Genomic DNA, 23,769 nt, shown 5'->3' on the forward strand with positions numbered 1-23,769 from the left:
AAATTCCTAACATTCATTCATTCTGATCGCTGTTTTGGAAGTCAGTAATATATCAGCCTAACTACAACCGCAGAATCAAAACGTTCTACGGGAGCCATGTACATGCCCCTCGAAGACGTCTGGACAGCGTGGAAGAGAAGGCCAAAACACCCTTCCGCCAGCAGGGCGTTAGCAAGTATCTGCAGAACTGCACCTTTACGTTTTGATATGCATCGACAGCCCTTTTGTTATTGCCTTGCACGTTGTGATGCGTGGTGGAGCGATTCCCATTGTCGTGAGCTATAAGAATAGATTTGAATGGATGGACTCGATACGTTACGTGAATAGCGTCCACAGCCTTGGTCTACATAGCCAATATAACCAGATCAGATATTAAATATCACAATATAACGATTATCGCCAATGTCAGTTTGCCTTGACTTTGCAGTTGCATTTGACGTCATTTATCAGGCGACAGCTGATGAAGCTAGTTGTAATTACCGTTGAAACGTCGTATTCAAGATTGTAAATGTTGTGACTTTGCTCTCCAACACACCGGTGTGCTGTACTAGTAACGAATTGCCACGTTCTGTTTACGTAACAAACCTAATTGGCTGTGTCGGGTGGTGGCGGGTTTAACGACACATTTATATATTTACGCCACCTAAGCCCCCCCAAAAAAAACCTGTATTATGAATTTGTTAATTCGCATATATTTGATCAGCAAATATATATATGTATCTGATTTTGTTTGTTAAACGAGCAACGATAATCACGATGGAACGATGGTGCGTCGAAACGGACCATACGATTATCGATTATCCTTGACATCGTAGTATCGTCGTGTGGAGGAACAACCCTAACAGACAGAGGTGGGACAAAGTCATTGTTATGCAAGTCACAAGTAAGTCTCAAGTCTTTGCTCTCGAGTCCCGAGTCAAGTCGAGTCAAAGATGAGGCAAGTCCAAGTCGAGTCTGAAGTCATCAAAATCATGACTCGAGTCTGACTCGAGTCCAAGTCGCATGACTCGAGTCCACACCTCTGAGGTGGGACAAAGTCATTGTTGTGCAAGTCACAAGTAAGTCTCAAGTCCTTTCGGTAAAGTCACGTAGGTACCTACGTGACTTTACCGAAAAAACCTAAGAATATGAATCATTGCAGTCACGAAAGCTTCAAATCTAGAATTAAGTCTCAAGTCTTTGCTCTCGAGTCCCGAGTCAAGTCGAGTCAAAGATGAGGCAAGTCCAAGTCGAGTCTGAAGTCATCAAAATCATGACTCGAGTCTGACTCGAGTCCAAGTCGCATGACTCGAGTCCACACCTCTGCTAACAGAGTCCTGTATAAGTGTCTTCAGAGACCCCCCCCCCCACGGGTATAAACCCTCAAACACCAACAACAAAGACCAAAAGATCACTGTTACATTGCTTTTATGGCTTTATTTTGGTGATTTCGAAAACGTTTTTTGGTTTGGCCATATTTGTTTGTTGCAGTACGGAGTTAGACTGATGGCCTTAATCTAAGTTGTCTTGTGGTTGTTGTTGTTTGACTTGCATCCCACTTGGATCTTTGCACACAGCCTTGGTGTACGGTGCTTTTTGTGGAATATTTTGCTGTCTTTTCTTGGATTTTCTGTTTGCACTTAGTCGCTTGAAGATGTTTTGTTGTCCATGTTTTTGTTTCATGTTTTTGTTTTTTGTTTGTTGCGGTTGCATCCAATTCAAGAGCGGAATGGCTCACAGGGCCATACCAAAAAAATGAAACTGAAAACTGAAAAAAACATTTTCATATTCTTGGTTTTTTGGCAAAGTCACGTAGAAGGGAAATAATAAAATAATAAAAATAAAACATAATAAACAACATTCCTGCTCCTCCGCACAGGCACTTCGCGCGAGCGCCACGGACACCCTCTGACCTCGTGCTCACGGTGGGGGTGGGGTAGGGGGGGTAGGGGGTGGGGGCGGGGCTGTGTGTGTGGGGGGGGGCCACGGAGGAGTGACGTCACCACCGCCATATTGGCGACCAGGAGGAGGCCGCGTTCGAGGCGAGGCGGATCTCTGAGCCCGGCAGCCCGCAGCGCGACATGGAACCCGAGGCCTTGCTGGAGGCCATAGCAGGCGAGTGTTGCGCGTGAGACTGTGTGTAGATGTGTGTGTGTGTAAGTGTGTGTGAGAGTGGAGCGGTGGCGCAGCGGTTAGCGCAATGCGCTACTAACCCGGCGTCCCGAGTTCGAATTTGCCCCAAAACCGCGGCTCGCGTTTATCGACGAGCGATGTTCTGCTGGGCCGTGTCCCTCCTGGCATGTCTTAGTTTCGAGCCGGCATTACATGAGGAGTACAGCAGCTGGTGCCGTGTGCGAACATCAGCACTTGGGGAGACAAAGGCGGCCGGGCGTGGTCCAAGTCCACACCACCTCCGTCGTGCGCCGCCGCGCCGCGCCGGACTGTAATCGCTGCTCGCCGACATCAACTTGCCCCGACTAACTTGCCGACGATTATCGCCGCTCGTCTTTGTGTGTCCCGTCAGACCCATTTTTTTTATTAATTTGTTCCTCGGTCGCGTTCGCGTGGAGAGTGCGCACGGGTTGGAGTAGTTTGCGTGCTTTTGTTAAAGTGCGTGCGCGCTTGTGTTCGTGTTGTTTTGCGGTGTGGGCAGAATTTGAGAAGAAGCCGAACAAGGAGGTGACGCCCGAGCTGGATGGGTTCATGCGGCACGTAGCCAAGACGGGCGAGACGATGTGAGTCGGCATGGGCGTCCCGGCTCAGGCAGTGTTGAGGGGGGTGGAGGTCCCTGGGGCATTGAGGCCTCGGGGTTGAGGCCCCTGGGGCATTGAGGCCCTCGGGGTTGAGGCCCCCTGGGAGGGGGGGGGTTGAGGCCTCCGGGTTGAGTCCCCTGGGGCATTGAGGCCTCGGGGTTGAGGCCCCCTGGGGGGGAGGGGGGGGTTGAGGCCTCGGGGTTGAGTCTCCTGGGGTTGAGGCCCCCTGGGGCATTGAGGCCTCGGGGTTGAGGCCCCCTGGGGCATTGAGGCCTCGGGGTTGAGGCCGAGCTCCCCCGGTGGCTTTAAAGCCGGAGTTGGGGCTGGGCAGAGGCCGCAGTTGAATTGGATCCGAAGCAGAGTTTTTGGTTCGAGCTGGGAATTGGGTCGAGGTTGAGGCCCATTTGGGGTTGAGGTTGGTACTGATTTTCGGTGGTAGCGAATCCTGAGTTCGGATTAGGGGGGATTGGTTTGGTTCTATTGTTCGAGTCGGGGCGAGTGAGGCTTTTGTTGGTGTTCAAACCAACGTTGATGATTGCGTTTTATCAGGTTTGCGGCTGGCGGTTGCATCAGAGTTGGAGGGAGGGTGGTGGGGTGCTACGTTTGGATTGGTGTCTTAGTGGGGACCCGTATGGTCGTTTACCCCCTAACCCCACACCCACCCCCTCGCCACATTTTCACTCCTTCGGTGCACAACTTGCCGGGTATGGGATCGCGGAGAGAGGGGAAGGCGTCGTGCTACGACTCTACCGTGTCACTCGGCCAAGTGAAGTAAAAACTCCGGTTAATTGTGATACGTTAATGACGGCAAAGAACAGCACAATAACAGTCAACAGCGTTATCAAACACCCCGTCCACGACAGCTGCATCAATATTTGCGTTGTGGACCTGGCAGAAGAAGCTGCCCGAAGACGGCTGTCTAATTATTAGTACAGTGGCTTGCATTAAATGAAAGATCACATTAATTTAATAATTAAAAAAAACTAAATATTTAACTTGATGCTTTTAATAGCCCCAACACCCACCCCTGTGACAACACGAGGCTGCCTTATAGCCTTTGCCAATCTTTGTATCATTTCCCATTGGGTGGAACCCCATTGCGACTTCCTGTAAGGTGAAGTTTTTGCATGAGTTACGATGTGGCGTTTTAAAAAAAAGACGCACCTTCCCGGAGTGCACATTATACTTTATTAAAACGTAAGCTTCTGGCGGGCGTCGATTACGTAATGGTAGGTTAAGCGCCATTGGGTCGGGATTGAGCCGAGCATGGAATGTTTAGCATGGTGGGCTGTGAGGCTTGCTGGTTTTAATTTACGTTGAGCATATCCAATTTGTAATTGTTGCAATTTATACACGCCCTACCTTGCATAAATACACAACGTTAATGTTGGTTGTGCTTACTCTGTGGTGCGGTGATTGGTGACCAGTAGCCTTGAGCTGCTGCTGAAGCTACCTACACAAGTATTGTTGGCTTACTGGAGACTGATTTGAAACCAGGAGGTGGGATACTCTTAAGAACAGACCTTGGGGTTCGGGTGGCAGTAACTTTGCAGCAACTGATGTAGCTATTGGACAGAAGTGATGGTGATGTGTGGTGGCATCATTGGAATTGGCTGTGATGACCTCCTAACCTTATCGGATTGTTTTTGGTGTGCTATGTAAAAAACCTTTTTGTCTGTTTAGCGAGCTCACAGATTGGCATACAACTCTGTGCCTATACAGGGACGGTTAATAATTATTTAAACTGTATAAAATATTAGCTTTTAATATGAAGTACGAGAAATTACACGTGAATTAAATTCAAAATTATGGGGTTCCCTGTGTTATCGTCAATGGATACGTTACATTTGACACGGCAATGTTGTCTAAAGTAGGATATTTTTACGGGACGTACAACGTTTTTTGTAACTACCCCACCAGCTCCTAAACCATTTCCAGAATTATTTCAGCAAATGGGTAATTGGAAATAGGGTGACCATAGGTTTAATTGCAAAAGACTGTCCCTGTGGCGACTTTCTTTCTGCCTGACATTACATTTATTAGTTCCCCCCCCAGTAATTCGTTGCGTAAGCCGAACTTCTAAACCTATTTATACCGACGTACAACTCTGTTATTTGGCTGCCTGAAGGGTAACAAAACCTTACCCATGTTTCCTGATAAATAAACAAATTACACGATTACATTCATCATCAGCAGCCATTGTCAATCCAAGCGGCTCTCCTGGTCCTGTGGTGTAGTAATCAACCTCGCAGCTCCGCACAAATTGACTTCATCGCGCCGTCTCCTCGGTACACATCCTCTAGGATGCATTGCATTCCTCAGATGTGCACTACGGTGGCAAGATGTTAATAACTACTTCACCTGGAAAACAGGAGGTTGTGGGTTCGTTTCCGATCCTGACGCTTGTATATTTAGAGTTTGCAAGTCCTCCCCGTGGTCGTGTGGATTTTTCTCCAGATCTTCCGGTTTTTCACTCCACATTTAGAAACATGCATTTCGATTATTTGGCTGCTGTAAATTTCCACACGATAAGCCACTTTGTTGAGCTATCATTTGTGGCCAGGTCGCTTCTGAAAACGAGTGAAATAGCTCAGTGGGCCTTATCTGGTAAAGTAAAAATAATTGAGTTTTCTACTCCATAATTATTCTTAACCATCGGACTTCATCCCTTCCAGCGATGACTAACTAAACTAACAATAGTTTTAATTTACCAGTTAAAGCCCACATGATTACATTAGTGAGAGAACCTCTTGTCTGCTGCATCACGGAGATGAACATGGGCATTAGCTCCTGGCATTTTTGCCAATAGCGGCGGGGGGTTCATGATGCCGAGTGCAGCGCATTGCCCAGATTGGCCAGGCAGGAGAGAAGCTAGAACCTTGTGCGTGCTGCTGTGGCAACGCAGGTTGCCGTGGCCCCAGCTCAAGGGATACTTCATGTACAAGCTGGAGCGCGTACTGGACGACTTCCGTGCCTCGGTACCGGAGGTGCGCGGGCCCCCCAATCGGAACGTCGACTACGTCCCTTACGACGATATGAAGGAGCGCCTGCTCAAGATAGTGGACGGCTTCACGAGGTGGGGCATGGGAATTTGGGACGAGTGCGGGTCAGCTTGCATTCCACCCAACCCGCCTTCTGACTTGGAAGCTGAGCTTTGTGCCTGGTGTGTTAAAGAGTTTGGGTACAAAAAACGAATCTACAGGATTTTAAAAATACAAAAACAAACAGATATTCTTTGGGTCTTTATGTAAAATCACGTAGATAGGTTCAAAGAAAATAACAAAAAACAACGACGTTTTGATCACAACACAAGCGATCATCTTCCTGATGACAATCGCTTGTGTTGTGATCGAAATGTTGTAGTTTTTTGTAATTTTTTTTGTTATTTTCTTTGAACCTATCTACGTAACTTTACCGAAAGAACCAAAGAATATGAATTCCTGCAGTCACGAAAGCTTTAAGTCGAAAGTTAGAAACAAACATCTTTTATTTTCTAAATACACACCTAGGATGTGTCCCAGGCTGTCTGTGTTTGAAGCTTTGTGGAGAAAAAAAACCGCATTTAAAGGTTTTAAGCACTGTAGTCATGTTACTATCGTGTCACTTCTACACTTCCAAATACCCACTGCAGTGTTGACAATAAAGCACTTCCTACTGACTTAAAATGCTTATTTTTCTCAATCAGGAACTCAGGTCAGGCAGCCTGTGACGTGCAGCCTTGGTACGTAGTGTATTCAGAGGATAAGAGCCCCTATTTTTTTAGGGTCACATTATGTAATTTACTTATCCTGGCTTGTCTCTATTTGACAGCTGCATATGCAGTGGCTGGTTGTATTGTTAAGCAGACAGACCAACTGGAGTGGGCCCTGTCAGCTTGTTGTCAACTGCTGCTGCTGCCTTGTGTTGTGTGCAGCGCACCTTTCACAATACAACGGTTATGTGAACTGCTGATGGAGCCGAAAAAACACTACAAGCGCACGGACAAGTTCATGAGGGGGATAGAGAAGGTAAGGGGGAGGGGTCCCCTTGCTGTGTGTTTGTGTGCACTAAGCTTGGCAACTGACTGGTTGTGCTGCCACTAATTGAGTGTAATTGAGTGTTTGTGGCAAATGGAAGTTGGCCCATGGTTCTCAGCCCGGCCTCAATATTGATCATCCCTCTCGGACTGCTTGCTGTGTTCGCATTCTATTAATCAGTAATACTTTAAAATTACAATGTAAGCACAGATGAGGCTTGGCATCTTTCTGGAAAATGTCAATAAAAGCGTTTTTGTTATGTACTGTGGTGTATGACATGTACTATTATCTAATTTTTCAGAATGTGTTGGTCGTGAGCAGTGTCTACCCATCGTCGGAGTAAGTGTGCACATACGCGCACACACAAAAAAACCCGTTCATGTTTCGGCACTCGTGTAAAATAATACATTGTTGGCAGGTATTTTTCACTGCTAACCATGGCTGTTTTGTTTTCTTTCCAGGAAATTCAATTTCAGTACAAGCACCCTTAATCGAGTAAATGGAATTTTACCATCTGGTCCCAATACTGCTTACCAAGACAGGTGAGGGATGAGGGCAAATTTGGAGACATTTTGAGGAAAATTTTTACGTAATTTCCGTAGAATCTTGTCGGGTTGCACATTGTCGCGTCGTCGGCAGAGTCCATTTGACGTGTTTGATGTGTGATGGATGTGCGCATCTGCGCCTGCGCGGTTGCTATCCCCTGCGGCTACAGGTCAAACGTGAATGGCCCGGGAACGCCACGACCTCCCATCAGGTCCCGGTCGCCCTCCCCGGGGTCTTGCCCTTTGCTGCCGTCATCCAACGGGTTTGGCGACGGCACAGTGCATCACGCGACGGACGAAGAGCGCGCCTCACAGAGGTACTGTTCTCACCCATCTAAGTCACGGGTCGACTGTTGCTGCTTCACTCACCTTGTCGGTGGAAAGGAGTTTTCTTTCCAAATTCCGCACACAGCCGGTTGCATGGCATTTGAATAGTTTGTTGCAGAGCCTTATCTTACATTACATGATACTGTCGGTTTTTAGTGATAAAATACTGATTGGCATTAGCAAGCACAGGTCCCACATTATTTCTTGTCCACACGGTGCATGTGCAGCCCTTAGTCAGTCCACTGCCGGACTATAGCTTATGCATGCAGTGCGGAGCATGAGTGTTATTTAACCATATTTCACCTCGCTGCTCAATATGAAGACGGGAGGGACCGATGTGGGGGCATAAAAGCTTTGTACAACAATGGATTTTGCTACACTGTCCTCTGCTGTTCGTCACATAGCCCACAGAACACTTTGTGTCCAACTCAGGGATGGTGGACTTACATTTAATTTGACCCGTGGTCATTCGAGGCCTACCACGGCAAAACGACCTACAAATGATGGTAATCTATCACTGCAAGTACCTTGGTTTGCACGAATCGGGTACTAAAGTGGAATATTTTCAATTTGGAAACACTTCTAATTATAGCACATGAGGTTACTTTTGTCCCTGCAAATAGCTATTGCAGTGACAGAAGTACGTTGTGTGTGTTTGCACGCTAATGTATTGCTCGGCAAAGGTATTTGAAAGTTCTGCTTCAACTAAACATAACATTTTTTACATTACCAGGTAAGGCCCACTGAGCTATGTAGATCTTTATCAGAAGCGACCTGGCCATAAATGATAGCTCAATGAAGTGGCTTATCATTTGGAAATTTACGACAGCCAAAAACTCTAAATGCATGTTTCTAAATGTGGTAGGGAAAAACCGGAGGACCCGGAGAAAAATACACACGACCATGGAGAAAAATTAGCAATCTCCAAATATACAGACATCAGGGTCGAGATCGAACTCATGATCTTCTGTGTACTCGGTGTGGCAGTTATCATCTTGCCACCGTGGCACCCTGCTTATCCGTCGGTAAGAAAAAGGCTTCAACACCTCTGGTCTAACCCGAGGCTCGCGTGTTGCACCAGTTCCCCCCCGCCCAGCGAGAGCAACCCGCTGAAAACCAAGCACGGGGCGCAGGACCATCTGGAGGAGGGCACGAGCGACGACCCCCAGGCCAAGCGGCTCCGGTTTGATGAGGAGGACGAGGAGGAGGAGGAAGATGAGGATCAGCAGTCTGCGGATGAAGAGGAGGAAGAGGAGGCCGAGGAGAGGGGGGCCCGTGGGTCATCGGCTCGCTCCCCGGAGGCCACGTCCGGCAACGCGAGGTCGCCGCATGGTTTCGAACAGCGCCCGGTATCCGACATCACAGAGGAGCAAAGCTGTTCGGCCAGTGCAGGTGAGGAATAGTGTCGGCTAGCATCTGACGGAGATACGGTTTGCTGCACTACCCTCTGTTGATGTGCGTTGTCGTTGCCCATCCAAGCACCATCCAGGCTAAAATCTACATAGCTTAATACAATCTGAATAGATCGGGTGCATATTCTGGGTATTTTTTGTCATAGGTCCTTCAAGTCAGCGTTCACCGCGTAAATTTGAAACGATGTCTCATGCTTGCGTCCTCACCCTTGTAGATACTGGCGCTACGGAACATTGCAGCGTGGTGGAGTCCGTGCCCAGTTCGGTCGGTTCCGAACCGAAGGTCACTGGGGAGGAGCAGGAGGACGAAGAAGAGGAGGAGCCTGTGCACGATATGGACCAGTCGGATTGTGGGGGTGGGGTGGGTGGACCCGAGGCTGCCGACAGCGAGGCAGGAGCGGTGACGGCGGCGGCGGCGGCAGCGACGGAGGCAGCCGGTGGGAGTGGCGGAGAAGCGGCCGTGAGCAGCTCGGGCCTCGCCGGTGGTGCCGACTCTAACTCGAGCGACGGCAGCGGTTGCGGCGGAAGCAGTTCGGTGTCGTCTTCGGCCGAGCCCTCCGAGGACACCGAGCAGCCGATGGACCAAGACTGACCTCTCCTCCACACCCCCCCCCCCCCTTTCCTACTCTCCGTTTGCCCTGTGTGTGTGCGACCCCGACCCCTACCGTGTGTGCACAGCGTTACCTCCCCTCGTCCCAAAAACCGCCTCCGATCCATGCCCCCTCCCCCGATCCCCCCCAATCTCCCCCCTCCCCCCCTGCAGTGCCTGCCGGTCAGTGATCAGCCAGGCACGAACTAAAGCAGTATTCTTATTTTGAGCGGGAGCACGATTTAAAGCGCTGCCTTGAAAATGGGTCTGCGTCTCTTCTCAACCCGGCTTCTCTTGGTGAAGGTATGGTGTTGTGTTCTCTTGTTGTGAGTCGATGGTCTTTGGGTTGGTTAGCGCTGTGTTTGTGCGTCCTATCTCGTTTGTTTGTTTCTTATTGGCTACGAGCAGTTTATTTTAAGTGTGTTTTTTAAATTAAACGAATTTTTTTCTCGCCACACATCAGAGTTTCTTTCCAGCTACAGAAGTGGTTGGGACTGAATGGGGAAAAAAAAGTGTCAATCGATCTTTGGAACTGCTTAAGCAAATTGCAAACGAAATAATAAGTAACATCGCACTTGAACCACCCGAGGTTGTAATTGGTTGGATATAAATAAATTGGCTACCATTCGGCAAACCAGTGGTAGGAAGGAATGTTGCTCTCACTTGGGTCAGCATTATGGAACCGTAAAACAAACAAAAAACATTGCTGTGGGAAAGAATGGGATGGCAAACATTTTAGCAGAGGCGCACTGTTCAGCAAAAACACTCATGTTTTCTTTCCTGGCATTGGTTCAATTCCCGTGTGGATTATTTGGAGCTGATTGACACTGTGTTGTGTTTTGTGTGTGTGTGTGGGCCGGCAGAGTGAGACGCGGATGTGTGTTTTTATGGGTTTTGATTGATCATTTTAAAATTTCCAAGTTGTCACAAGATTATACCTGAATACAGCTCTTTGTACTGTGGAAGCATCGCCTATTTTCAGGTATTTCTACTGTTGTACGCACTGAACGTTCCTTGAATTTGTAAAAACGGCAAGCTGGGGTTTGTGTAAGTTTGTACATCATTCTCTCCTCACTGTTTTTAAACAGTTATGCGAGGCCGATTCCCCCCCTTCCTCCCCTGTGCTGTTTAATTGTCATGTTGCTGTTTAGATAGGTAACTTTTGGGAGAGAAAAAATGTTGCTTAATTTATTTTTTTTAAACAGTTTCCACAGCAAAATACAGGAGTGAAAGTTTTGAAGATTACTTTTTTCCATAAACAGTTCCTACATTCTCTCACACACACACACATTTACATACACACATTTACATAGGCTAGAAAACATTCCGTTAGAGAAACTCCACATGTGGACTTATGGTGCATAAATACACTCGTAGCTGCAGTGAAATTGATTGAATCTTGTCTCGTTGAGGTTACTGAAAAAATATATACCACCCGTTCGAATTTTGTGTGTAAAATGCAACGGTAATTCCTCCACCAAATGTTGTCTCCGAGGAGAGGCTATGACGTGGGAGCCAGCGGCTTTGGAATGTTGAAATGGCTACATTGCACACACGCACACACTGGTGTGTCCCGTAGGCTGGTGGTTTGCTGTACCCGTGAGTGTACACCAAGGCCTCCTGTTTAGAATCGCTGTCGTTCGCAAGTTTGAGTTGCAGTACTGCATGCAGTTTGGTGCACACAGGGCATGCGTAATATGCAAAAGTGAGCTTTATCGACCTGAGTTGGCACTTACCTCGCTGGTGCGACCACAGGCCGACTGTTTTTAATATCGATAGGTGACTTGCTAGGTTTGCTAAGCATTAGGATTTTTTCGGGAGATCCAAGTGTACAAGCTTTAGACGCGATATCTGTTGGCTCGAGCAGTTGAGAGACTTGAAACCGTTTAACAATTTTAACAAATCTAATTTTATAACGAAGGCAAACTTTGTTTTTGGTGGTGCATCTTCAGGAGCCCAATCATATCCCAGTGCGTGATTCTTGTTGAGTATCTGTCAGCGTGCTTTCCTACCATCTTGATAATTTATTTGTTTTGTCCTTGGGCTTGGCTAATCTGTGAATGTGGCACCCCCAACAGACGGCTGAAAAGCATAGCCATTCATTTGTAGCCCATTGATGAAGAGTTGACATTTTTTTAAAGGATAAAATATCTCCTAAGGACCTTTTAAAGCTTTCTTTGTGTGTGTTTTGCATTTTTAATACTACTATTGCTTTCCTCTCTTGTCACGGCGACGTTTTTGGCCACGGCGAGCGAGAGGAGCGCGGTGGCGCGGCGTTTAGCGTGTCCTCTGCTGTCCGGTGTTTTCTCGTTCGTAGTAATTTGTTGAGTTTGACCGCAGCCACGTGTTTGTCCATTCGTCATGTCTGGCTATTACCACCCCCCCCCCCCTGGGCGGCCACCTCTAGTGAACATAATATAATACCTTTTTTTGATATGGTGAGTAGGTTTATAAACACACCCCTGTAGAAGCTCCTCTAGGGTTTTTTTGTAGGTTGAATGTTTATGATTGCGTTAAATGTTATCTATAATTTCCCCCCCCCTCCCCCCTTTTTAACAAAAAAAATGTTTCTCGTGAAAGCAACTTCTGTACAAAAATCTGTTTTGTGTGAGCTGACAGGCTCTGGCTTACAGTACATTTACGTAATGAAGCAATAAAATGGATGTTTGCCGATCACTTGTTTTCCACGGCGTGACATTTCATCTGTAGAATTGTATTTGTTATTTTAAGACGTGGGAGGTGGTGGTTGAGGGGTGTGGGGATTGAGGAAAAGCTTCCTGAAATAAATAGGAATTTAAAAAAATGTGTTTTTCATATAGCGCCTTTCATCAGAAGATCACAAAGCACTGTCACATCTGAAATCGTGGACGCTCCACACGAAGCAAAATCGGGAAAACAAAGTACTGTATGAAACACTCAAATTCCATAAACAAATAACTTTTTGCACATGAAGTCGGAACGATCTCTGAACCCGAAGAATGGTGCATCTCCACTCGTTACTTGCGTGTAAATGTCGCCCCTTAATATCTTGCGGAAGAATGTCACTCCTCGCACGTGCCCAGGCAAAACGCGAACGGTGTGAACAAGGGTTGACCAACAGAAACATGCGTGCTCCATTGCAATGCTCAGTCCTGTCTGGATGTGTGCTAAAGTAATGTTTATCAGCCGGTCTTGTAGAGAGGAGTAATTATCAACAATGGGGGGAAAATGCAAGTTGTCTCCTTTTTTGAGAATTGATGGTGTGTTTGGGTTCAGGTTTTGCTGGTACCAGCAGCCAGGAGGGTCATTCTTTTTGTACAAATGGTTTATTTTTGTTTGATATGTTATGGCGTAAAAGTCACGACAACACGACGGAAAACGCTGTACATTGCTAACGCCGCTCGGGTTATTGTACAAAACGTCCTACGCGCACGGGTGGTGGTGGTGATGTTGGTGCGACGACGCGCCCCTCGATGTATACGACAGCGCCCACGTGCTCACGGTTTGGTGCACTTGGCATGCATGCATCTTGTGTTCACATTAGCCCATCCATGCGCACATTTTTTCTCATCTGTGTACCCTTGGCAAATACTTTCTATTCGTGTAAACCTTTTAACACTGTTTCTGGTGGCTTAATGTATTTGATCTTTGACTAAATTACCCGGAAAGTGCTCAGTCTTATCAGATATTGGAAGCTAAGCCGGATAGGGCCTGGATGGGCAACTGCTTCTGCACAAAAGGTTTTTTGGACTATGAACGTGGTGGGCAGCAGAGGGCAGTGCGGCTAAATTCGATGTTTCTACGTCTTTGCTCCCACACCTGTGCTCCCTGCGTTCACCACGCCGCACCGATCAGCGTGGTGATGTATGGTGAAATGACCACGACCCGCAGAGTGGGGGGTAGATTGACAAAAGGGCTGTTCGTGTACCAATGCATACCTAAAAGTAACATCGGGTGACTTAAATGTTACTGGGGTTAAAATGGTGACAATTTTGAAAGCGTTACTCTAAATATTCCAACTGATTTGCAAATATTAGTTTGTTGCTAGTCGCCCAAGTTTAGCTACAATGTTTGTTATCAGGCAATCAATCGCTTGTCAATGTCCTGCTGTCAGATGCTGTGTTGTGAATTGAAACGAGATTTGCCAAAAATATAATTGGAAAGGATTTGCCGGCGATTCACCAGAACACTGCATGTAGAACCATTACTTTTTTATAGGACAAGATTTACAAAATAAATTTTGGATTGTTTCGGTTGGAATTCATAATGTGTGTTGTTTGCAAGACGTTACCATGCTTAAACGGAAGTTAATTTGTCAGCAAGTTGGGTAAATGCTAGAAGGACAAATACAAACCATTAAAAAAGCAAAACTTTTTCCATGCCAATTTATACCATTATATACAACAGTGGGCAAATACGTATTTTCGGTTGCGAAATGTTTCCCGTAACATTTAAAACACAAACATCGTCCGTTTCCTAAAGTTACAACACTGCTCGGGTAAGTTTCATGTACAGAACATTTCTAAATGCATTTAGTCATAGCACATCTCAAAAATTACAAATAACAAAGATAGACTTACAAAGGCGAATATCTCTTAAGCCATGGGTCACAATATTGTTTCTTCCAAGTTGCTTCACAGAAACGTTTGCTTTTGTTAAGCTAACGGTTATATTTTTTTTATCTGTACATTTATGCAGCATTGGACAAGTTCAAATCTATATGCGTTAATAAACGTCAGGCTTTGCTTATCTTTAAAGTGGTCAAAGTGCAGAAGAGGATAAACTTTTGGCCGTCTTTAATGTGACATTAACATTTTACATTACAACTGGCGTGGACGGCAGAGATTGTCATCCACTACAAAATGATACTCCAGCGGGGCGGGGAGGGAAATATGTTTGCGTTCACGTTAAGTGAAAAGGGGATGGGGGCGGGGGCTACTGCGAGAGTTTCTGTGTTGTGATGCGATGGCGAGCCAGTGGCAGCCTCAGCCCAGAAGAAATGCCACGAGGACTGCTGCCAGAACCACCATCGCGGACGCGTGACCCAGGGGGTTGTGGCCGCCACTTGAACCTGTGTGCCAAGGAGTCGAAAGGTCAGCCAAAGGTCAGGGCAAAGACGCGTCTCTGGAACGGGCAGACATGTCACGTTTTACAGGTTCGGGTACACTTTACAAATCCACGTTTTTCAAGATGCGAGTACGAATTTGGAATCGATCGAAAGCTTGGAGATGTGCAAACAAATTATCATCTCCTTTACCTCGTCAAGTTAATGGTGAAAAGCGAATTATGTGGACTACAACATTAAAAACCTCGAAATGCCTCTGTGCTTTACAAAAGCAAATGTTTATTTGGTGGCCGTGAGGACCAACCATTAGCCTAGGAACGTGTTGTCACTAGCAACGGCTGGCCCTGGAAGGAGAGACCATCAGGGGCCCTGGTGGCTGAGGTAAGAATAATCAATGAGGGAGGAATGAGAGAAATTTTATCTTAAACATTACAAAATAATTCTAGATTTGAAGCTTTCGTGACTGCAAGGATTCATATTGTTAGGTTTTTTCGGTGAAGTCACGTAGGTAAAAAATTAAAATTAATAAAATACAAATAAAATAAAAATCACGACGTTTCGGAGGCAACACAAACGTGTTAATTTTTTACCTACGTGACTTTACCGAAAAAACCTAAGAATATTACAAAATAATGTAACAATTCTGCTTATGTACTGTGAAAATCAACACAATCTAAAGCACTTGTGTACATCGAAAAATGTAATTTTTTGCTGCTAATTTCCAGAACGCTTCAAATGCAAAGAAACGAGTGCGTAAATGAGGGAAGAATAGATATAGTAAATAGATGTAGTGAATGACAAATGAGTACCTGATTGAGGGAGGAATTAATAAATGACGTAGTAAGAATGAGTAAAATGCATGCGGGAATGAGTTGGTGAATAAAATGATGACGTGGAAGGTCCGGGAAGAAATAGAATGCATGAGAGGGATGAGGAATTGGGTGAGAATAAAAGTTGAATGAATGGACTGAGTGACGGATGAGTAAATGGAGGAATTTGGGAGTAATAACTGAGCAAGTGACGGCATAGTTTGGTGGTGTGAGGTTTTGTGTGAAATGGTTTCGTATTTACATCATGGGATCTCCTTTGCCAGTACCAAAATATGATAATAGGTTTCCCCTTTTATTTCTGGCAACAAAAACAGGTGTTAAGATGTTAAAACACCAAACAAACCTTTTACGAGGAATCATGTCTGCATTCACCACAATGCTTGTGGTCAGAATGCAAACAAAAAAAACACTGATAATATATGCATTGTCCTTGAAACTCATTGATCCACACTAGAGACAGCTTTCTTTTGAGCCTCCTCTCAAACGGCGTTAGACCAGAGGATGCCTGTTTTTGTTGCAAGAAAGAAAGGGGAAAAACCTATTATCATATTTTGATGTAGTATTGTAGAGTGGTGATGTATTGTACTGTCATGGTGCAATATGTATGTGGGTGTGGAGAGTGTACGATGACGCAGGTGAGGTGTGGGTGATGTCTGCCGGGTATCAGCAGAGCAGTGTGGTGAGTGTCCCAAGTGGCGAGGTGTCTGGTGAGGGCCGGTGGTTGACCGGTGAGTTCTGGTGTCGTGGGAGTGGTGAGACATCTGATGAGTGAGAGTGGCTTCCAGTGGAGAGGTGGAGTTCAATGGTGGAAGACCCGGTAAGGGGAGAAGGGGACAGTCCATGGGGATGATAACCCCGTGTATGGGACGGGCTGCTCTAGTGTTTTATATAGTGTCTGAATGCAGTGAGCGACTTAAAAAGGGAAGAAACAACCAAGACTCGCACTGAGCTCTTATCTTGTAGCTTATACAACCAGGCTGCGTCCTGACATGCCTGACATGACGTTGGAAACTCCATTTTTTTTTAAACAATAGATTAACATTTACATTTAGGCGCTCCGCCGAAGCTATGTAATAAAGTTGGTGTGGCGCGAATGCCTTGTGATTTACCGTCAATCGGTTGGTGTCACGAGAGGGTTCTATTGCGGAGTTTTTTTTGTTTTTGTTGTTAAAGTTACTAACCAATGTGGGCCTGCGAGTGAGTGAAAGGACGAAGCGCCGTGCTGTCAGCACGAAGATCCTGGGTTCGAAACTTCGAATGTCGGCAGGTACCCGCGATTACAGCGGGGCTTCAGGTGGAGCGAGTTAATGGGCTCAGCCTGGTCACCACTGATCACGTGATTTCCCCCTCACCACCACCACCCCATTTACATGAGATTTAAAAAACAAATTGATTTGACAATTCCGAATCTGACATCTTCTATGGGTGTTTCGGTAAAGTCACGTAGATGGTTCAAAGAAAATAACCAAAAACTACGACGTTTCGATCGCAACACAAGCGATCGTCATCAGGAGGAAAGAGGATGTAAGCTGCTTAATGCAGACTTTTATAGGATGCAGATCTTGGGTCATTAACGAAGTGGGCGGGGCTAGTTATGTTAATGTGAGAGATTTGCATGTTGATGTAAGATCAGTCTGCATCCAGCAGCTTTTCTCCTCTTTCCTCCTGATCGCTTGTGTTGTGATCGAAACGTAGTTTTTTTCGTTAATTTTTGTTATTTTCTTTGAACCTATCTACGTGACTTTACCGAAAGACCCAAAGAATATGAATTCCTGCAGTCACGAAAGCTTGAAGTCAAGATTTAATCCACAACATCGGTTTCATTGGCACGTGATGAACACTGACTTTCGTGTGGACAAAGACGCCGATTGAAGTGACCTTCAGAAGTAGTCGCGTGACATCTCTGCAGGGCCGGTCTCTAACACGGGACGATGCACTACCGTTTCGATTTAAAGCTTTCGTGACTGCAGGCATTCATCTTCTTGGTTCTTTCGGTAAAGTCACGTAGAATGGAAATAATAAAATAATAAAAATAATAAAACATAATAAAATAATTCTCACGACGTTTCGGCCACAACGCAAGCAGCCGTCCTCAGGTGAAGAACAGGTCAGTCATTCAGACTCTGTCTTCTCGACAGACCTGTTCTTCACCTGAGGACGGCTGCTTGCGTTGTGGCCGAAACGTCGTGAGAATTATTTTATTATGTTTTATTTTTATTATTTTATTATTTCCATTCTACGTGACTTTACCGAAAGAACCAAGAAGATGCACTACTGCTCTACGTGCAAAGTTCGCAATGAAATGTCTTCGTCTCCAAGACGTTGATGGTGCAATTGGAATGCAATTGAGGGGGCATGGGGGGGGGAGATCTTTCAAACTCACTTGGCAGCCTAGGACATCCAGCTCGGGTTTAAATCTACAAAATAAGAGCCAATAATTTTCAAGGGGGTGCCTTCCATCAGCGGCTGCTGCTGTCGTCATATCGTGGGGGTGTGACAAGGGTGGCGTGATGCTCGTCGCGACTTCAAAAGATCGGTAACGTCGTGCGGTCACCACCTTGATTGCCTTTTTTAGCCGGCATTTTCTCCAGAGCCGAAGCATGGTTCTCTGTGTAAAGAAAGCACAAGCGTCTTTCGGTGATGCGTGGGTTGTTCGAGTGGTCTTAATTTTCAAGGAAGATTGTAATCCCAAATACACACTACAAGATGAGCGCAGTGTGAGTGTTCCAGACTTTCCCACACATTCGAAGCTTCGTTGGTGACAGGAAAGAAAAATCATGCATATGCATGGTTTGTGAAATGCTTTCCAACATGCCTTTGCCATTCCGCAGTAACAATGACATTGGCCATGACGATCTTCCGAGCCACACAATGAGATGACGTCATGCGGCATCACGAGATGACGTAATGACGTCATCACGTTGTCCAGCAAGGCATTATTTTCAGTGCTGGTTTCTATCACCAAGTTTTGGGCAATCATTTGATCAATTTGACCAGTTTTATCCATGATAATCCCATTAATAGCAGTAGAACTTTCCCCAAAAATTGTGCATATTCGCTCATCTTTGCGAGAGTTATCGTTACCCCCCCTCTGTTTTAAACAGATAGGCAGACGGGCAGAGCTAATGCAATTACACTTTCAACCTTAGTTGGAAAATATTAAAATAAACTTTTAAAGTCACAGGCACACCACCCCAGCACCGTGGTCACGTCAGTGCAGTGACACTATTCAGAGGTGCGAGACTGATGCAGCAGTGAATGCACGAGTGCTCCCCGACCTTGTATATACATTTTTTTGTTTTTTAACAAAGCGTCAAGCTCGTGTCAGACAGTCTATGAACATACGAAAGTTACAAGTTAAGAGCTGACAACAGATTCGGGCATGGCTTCACATTCATATTAAGAAGCGGCTGCGCAGCCGAAAGAATAAAAAAGCAGCATCAAGCTTTCACGGTCTGCTCTCCCGACACATTTCCATTTCTGCCGGCTGCGGTTTGTACAGCCAGTGCAGTCTTCACCAAGGGTTCTTAGGTTCCAACCCAATGTAAGTATTAGCAATTTAACGGTGGCAATTGCGCTATGAGTGTCATTTGATGACACGCAGAATCCATCCAAGATTGATTGTGGCCAACTGCCAAATCGCTGTCTGTGGTGCTGACGTTAGGAAAAACCGCCACTTTTTCAAAATGTTCTTGCTGTGGATTTCACACCTGATGATGATTGCTTGTGTTGCAGTCGAAACGTCGTGATAATTTGTATTGTTTATATTTACATTATTTTATTATTTCCCTTCTACGTGACTTTACCGAAAGAACCAAGAATATAGACAATACACCTTCAAATATCTGTCCTGCCAGAAAAAAATATTTTTTCCACATCCCATTGGCCACACGGCCTTTCTGCATAATTTCAGCAGCGTTCAAAACAAGCAAACTCTGGACCAGATACAACATCTGTTGTCTCATCAGCAGAGTCAAAGTCGCTTGCACCAATACTGGTGACCTGCGCAATCTCTATAGGCAAGCACCCTCTATGTTCGGTACAAAACTATATAAGATTCCCTTTTAAACAAGGTCACTCTATATTCTTAGGTTTTTTCGGTAAAGTCATGTAGGTGAAAAATTTTAATTAATAAAAGTAAAATAAAAATAAAATACTCTCACTTGATACAGCTATCTTGCTGTGACTGTCCCACCTGAAGACGGAAGCTTGTGTTGCCTCCGAAACGTCGTGATTTTTATTTTTTATTTTATTTTTATTTTACTTTTATTATTTTTAATTTTTTACCTACGTGACTTTACCGAAAAAAACCCAAGCATATGAATCCTTGCAGTCACGAAAGCTTCAAATCTAGAAGGTCACTCTACCCGGGTCAGGTAATGGTGGTGGCGGTGATGGCACCTACCGGTGGTGACTTCTACGGTGAGCCGAGCGGGAAGCCCATCCCCACCGGGGCTGCGTGCCCGCACCTCCACCGTGTAGACGCCGTCGCTCGTGAGGTTCAGCCAGGCCGAGGTGCGTTCACTCTCCAGCACGGCTCGCGCCACGGGGCCGTTCGACTCCAACCAGTACAGCACCTGGCACGCGCGTGCAGGGGGGAGTCGGGGCAGACGTGACACGACCACAGGCGCACAGAATTCTCCGTCTCATAGCTGTATGCCGAGGCCCGTGCTGTGGGCTGTAACAACGTTCGCATAGAGAAATTAATTGCAAATCACGGTTAGGCGAGTCAATGCCCTTGACGGATTGATTCAAATGTGTGAAAGCGATGCCGCAGTGACGTCACTCTTAATCATCAGTCATGATCGATCCGCAGCAGGGCAAAGGTCACCCAAAGCCAATGTCATCGCTTGTGGGCTCACGATGCATCTACTTCCTGCACAAGAGCTGATTTTATTGCTCCGTCTCTGCGGTGGACATCTTCTAAGGTTCATCTTCTTGGTTCTTTCGGTAAAGTCACGTAGAAGGGAAATAATAAAATAAAAAAAATAAAACATAATAAAATAATTTTATAATTGTAATTATTTTTTATTTTATTATTTCCCTTCTACGTGACTTTACCGAAAGAACCAAGAAGATGAATCCCTGCAGTCACGAAAGCTTTAAAGCGAAATCTTCTAAGGTGTGTACCTACTTGGGCTGTCACTCTGTCATGAGTCTTGACCACTGGCCATCGTCCCTTCAATGACGTGTCCTGCCCAAGCTCCACTTACTCTTCTTAATGGTCGGTGTCGTCTCTCTAACTTCCAGCCCATGTGCTCCTCTCTCTTGTCTCTGAGTGTAATTTCGATCGGGCACCTTGTTATGCTTCACACATTTCAGCTTTTGTTCCATTTTATTTGTCAATGTCCACGTTTCTAGTCCATGTGGCATGGCAGGTTGCTAGGGTTCTATCACCGATGCACTCCACTATAACGCTCAGGTGTATGTTTTACAGACAGCTTGCAACTCTCAGATGAGATTGTCCTAGCTCACAGGAACCATCCTGGAGTCCACAAACAATGACCGCCCTGGACCACCCTGGACCTCGTCTACAATAACATCGTTCCCCCGGCACTTGCCTTGTATCCGGTGACGGCTGACTCGTTCTCCGTGGCCTCCACGGGGTCCCAGTGCAGCGTAGTCCCCGAGCCGGGCGTCACCTGAGCACTCACGTTGTGGGGCACCTGGCTGGGAGCTGCAACACGCACGCACACGTACGGGAGAGCACGGGTGGGCATGTGAGTCGAGTGGCGTAGCGTGGTTGGCATGGGCCCTAGTGCGAGGAATGAAATAGGGCCATCTCCACTCCCTGTCTCGTAGCTCGGGGCCTGGGATCCTCCAGCCGCATGCACGAGGATTGGCGCATTTACACGGCCTGCCCACTCGATAGCTACGCCACCAACTTGAGTCACTGGGGTTTGTTGTTTTAGATCTGCTGTTTTCTGCTGGAAGTGTCGATTGTACTGGTGGTGGCGGTGGTGATGGTGCTTGTTATGTTCCAATGAGACCACCAGTCGTGGTATTCATTCTCGTGAAGCTTGTGGGGTGGTGGCACTGGTGCCGGTGTGAAACCCAAAGCACCACGTGCACTGGGGGTGCTGGCAGTGTTGGTGATGCCGGTGGTGGTGGTGTTGCTGATGGTTCTAGATTTGAAGCTTTCGTGACTGCAATGATTAATACTCTTAGGTTTTTTCGGTAAAGTCAAGTAGGTAAAAAATAAAATAAAAAATAATTATAGTAATAATAGAAATAAAATAAAATAATAAATCACGACGTTTCGGAGGCAACACAAGTCTCCGTCATCAGGTGGGACCGTCACAGCCGAAACGTCGTGATTTATTATTTTATTTTATTTCTATTATTACCTTTATTAATTTTAATTTTATTTTTTACCTACGTGACTTTACCGAAAAAACCTAAGAGTATGTTGCTGATGGTGCCGATGGTGCAGGTGGTAGTGTGGTGCCGCTGGCGTCGCTGCGGCGTGGCTCACGCGGCTTGAGCGTGGTGCCGTTGGCGGTGCGGCTCGGCGGGCCGGCCCCCGCCCCGTTGAGCACCCGCACGGCGAGGAAGTACGTGGTGGTGGCGCTGAGCCCTGCGATGCGCACGCCCGTGGCTTCGCCGCTCACGCGTGCGTCCTGGCGCGTCTCCACCGACAGCTCGTTCGCTGCGGCCGCCGGCCAGTAGGACACCTGCGGGACACCGCACATTAGCACGAGCACGCACCACAACACAGCATTAGGAGATGAGTTGTAATCCTGGTCGGAGTCGACAATGAGTACCACTTTGTAATTCAATTCAATTGTGGTTCTGTCGTAAGTGGCCCTTGCAATGGGAGTGACATTTTCACCGCTGAAATTGACCATAGTAGCATTGCTGTGAATAGGTTTGCCTGTAAATTGTGACAAGAAAATCAATTTGTCCACCAAATTCTCTACGAATCAATTTTCAATGATATATATCTATATTTTTAATAGGGTGCTAATGGAGTTATGACATTTCAAAACTCCATCCGATTAGCCTCATCCTGATAACTGTTTTTTTAACCTTCTATCTGACAACAAAACTGACACCTTTTTTACAAGGAGTCATGTTTACATAGACCATAATACCTGCAGTCATAATGCAAACAAAAAACATTACTCTGATAATGTGCACTGTCCTTGAAGTTGATTGGTCCACACCCGAGACAGCTTTCCTTAGAGCCTAGTCTCACATGGTGTTGGACCAGATGACGTCAAAAGGCGCACAACTCAAAGACAATGCACCATCAGAGTATGAGAGCTCTTACAGTGGCAGGTTAGTAGCTATTACACTGCGTGGTGTTTGGGGGAGTGAGAGGGGGGGGGCATCACCGAGTAGCCGACAAGCCTGCCGTGCAGGCCTTCCTGTGGCACGGGTAGCCACGACACGTCCAGCTCGGACGCCGAGGCCCCCACAGCGGCGACGGACTCCGGCACGGCACTTGGGACTGCGGGACACACGGGACAGATGGGACACGGTGAGATGCGGGACCTGCCTCTTAGAAATGTGAGAAAGTAGGCGGCGCATGACGGCTTTCTTCTCTGTTTTCGGCTTTAGCCGTGGCTTGTTTGGCATGGTGTCCAATATTTCCCTCCCATGAGCTGGGAGCTTCTGCAGGGACTGAATGTTCAACAGTGAGCGTTCCTTTGGAGAAACTCACGCCCCAGCCAAAGGAATGTCGAATTTTCCACGCTAGCCCAGGGCTGTAAACGGGATATAAAGCACCTCCTAATTACTAATTTGAGCAGGAAATTGATTGTTGACTTATGCTTGTTTGCCGTAATTGTAGTATTCCAGGTCTAGCTTAATAAGCGATTTCCACTCCCATTAGGCTCTAACCAGGTTTACTTTGTGCACCTGCACCGCCACTGACCACGCTGGTCAGTGCAGGCTACAGGTAGGGGGTGCAGAACAATGGATGAGTGCAGAACAATGGATTGGGCTGCATTGCCCTATATTGCCCACAATGCCGCCTGTACCCACCGTTCGCGTGTGTCGATCGCACATCCAAGTGCCGATCCAGGCTTAAAAGGCAGCTTAGTTCTCGAGGATCGAGAAGTACCAGGCGCATTTCATCCACCACGAGGTTTTGAAAAGCCATCTTCCATCTCTCCACTAAGAGGCCAGTGTGAAATTCTTCATCATACCACAAGGTGGCAGTCAAGCTCCAAACACCGCCGGCTTCTTAGGGCAGGGTCAGTCCAAACTGAAGTGTGCATGAACATGCCCAGCTGTTTTGTAAATCCACTGCTGGGTGGATGAGGGCCT

At 46.5% G+C, this 23,769-nt stretch overlaps 2 protein-coding genes across 2 annotated transcripts in view; one reads left to right on the forward strand and one right to left on the reverse strand.

The window, feature by feature from the left end:
- The first annotated feature begins 1,960 nt into the window (after positions 1-1,960).
- Positions 1,961-13,854, forward strand: PPP4R2 (protein phosphatase 4 regulatory subunit 2). Its single transcript, XM_078871382.1, has 9 exons — positions 1,961-2,094; positions 2,633-2,714; positions 5,638-5,808; positions 6,646-6,739; positions 7,050-7,087; positions 7,210-7,290; positions 7,464-7,610; positions 8,702-9,012; positions 9,248-13,854. Exons 1-9 carry the CDS (start codon positions 2,061-2,063, stop codon positions 9,622-9,624), a joined length of 1,335 nt encoding a protein of 444 aa, XP_078727508.1. The 5' UTR covers positions 1,961-2,060; the 3' UTR covers positions 9,625-13,854.
- Positions 13,855-14,479: 625 nt separating this feature from the next.
- LOC144943804 (contactin-2-like) overlaps positions 14,480-23,769 on the reverse strand; it is a 72,673-nt gene continuing 63,383 nt past the window's right edge. The window contains exons 21-26 of the mRNA XM_078871649.1: positions 22,833-22,948; positions 21,971-22,169; positions 21,057-21,172; positions 19,901-20,072; positions 18,053-18,103; positions 14,480-14,671 (exon numbers count right to left, since the gene is read on the reverse strand). Coding sequence (XP_078727775.1) covers positions 14,586-14,671; positions 18,053-18,103; positions 19,901-20,072; positions 21,057-21,172; positions 21,971-22,169; positions 22,833-22,948 — 740 coding nt within the window. The 3' untranslated portion in view covers positions 14,480-14,585. The remainder of the gene's footprint in view (positions 14,672-18,052; positions 18,104-19,900; positions 20,073-21,056; positions 21,173-21,970; positions 22,170-22,832; positions 22,949-23,769) is intronic.

Source organism: Lampetra fluviatilis, chromosome 32 (genome assembly GCF_964198595.1).
Source record: "Lampetra fluviatilis chromosome 32, kcLamFluv1.1, whole genome shotgun sequence".
Lineage (NCBI taxonomy): Eukaryota > Metazoa > Chordata > Hyperoartia > Petromyzontiformes > Petromyzontidae > Lampetra > Lampetra fluviatilis.

Excerpts from the sequence above, each read along its gene's own strand:
- PPP4R2 (XM_078871382.1), top strand. The coding sequence starts at position 2,061 with ATGGAACCCGAGGCCTTGCTGGAGGCCATAGCAG. Across the intron at positions 2,095-2,632 it reads CTTGCTGGAGGCCATAGCAG|AATTTGAGAAGAAGCCGAAC; the intron begins GCGAGTGTTGCG and ends CGGTGTGGGCAG. Across the intron at positions 9,013-9,247 it reads AAGCTGTTCGGCCAGTGCAG|ATACTGGCGCTACGGAACAT; the intron begins GTGAGGAATAGT and ends TCACCCTTGTAG.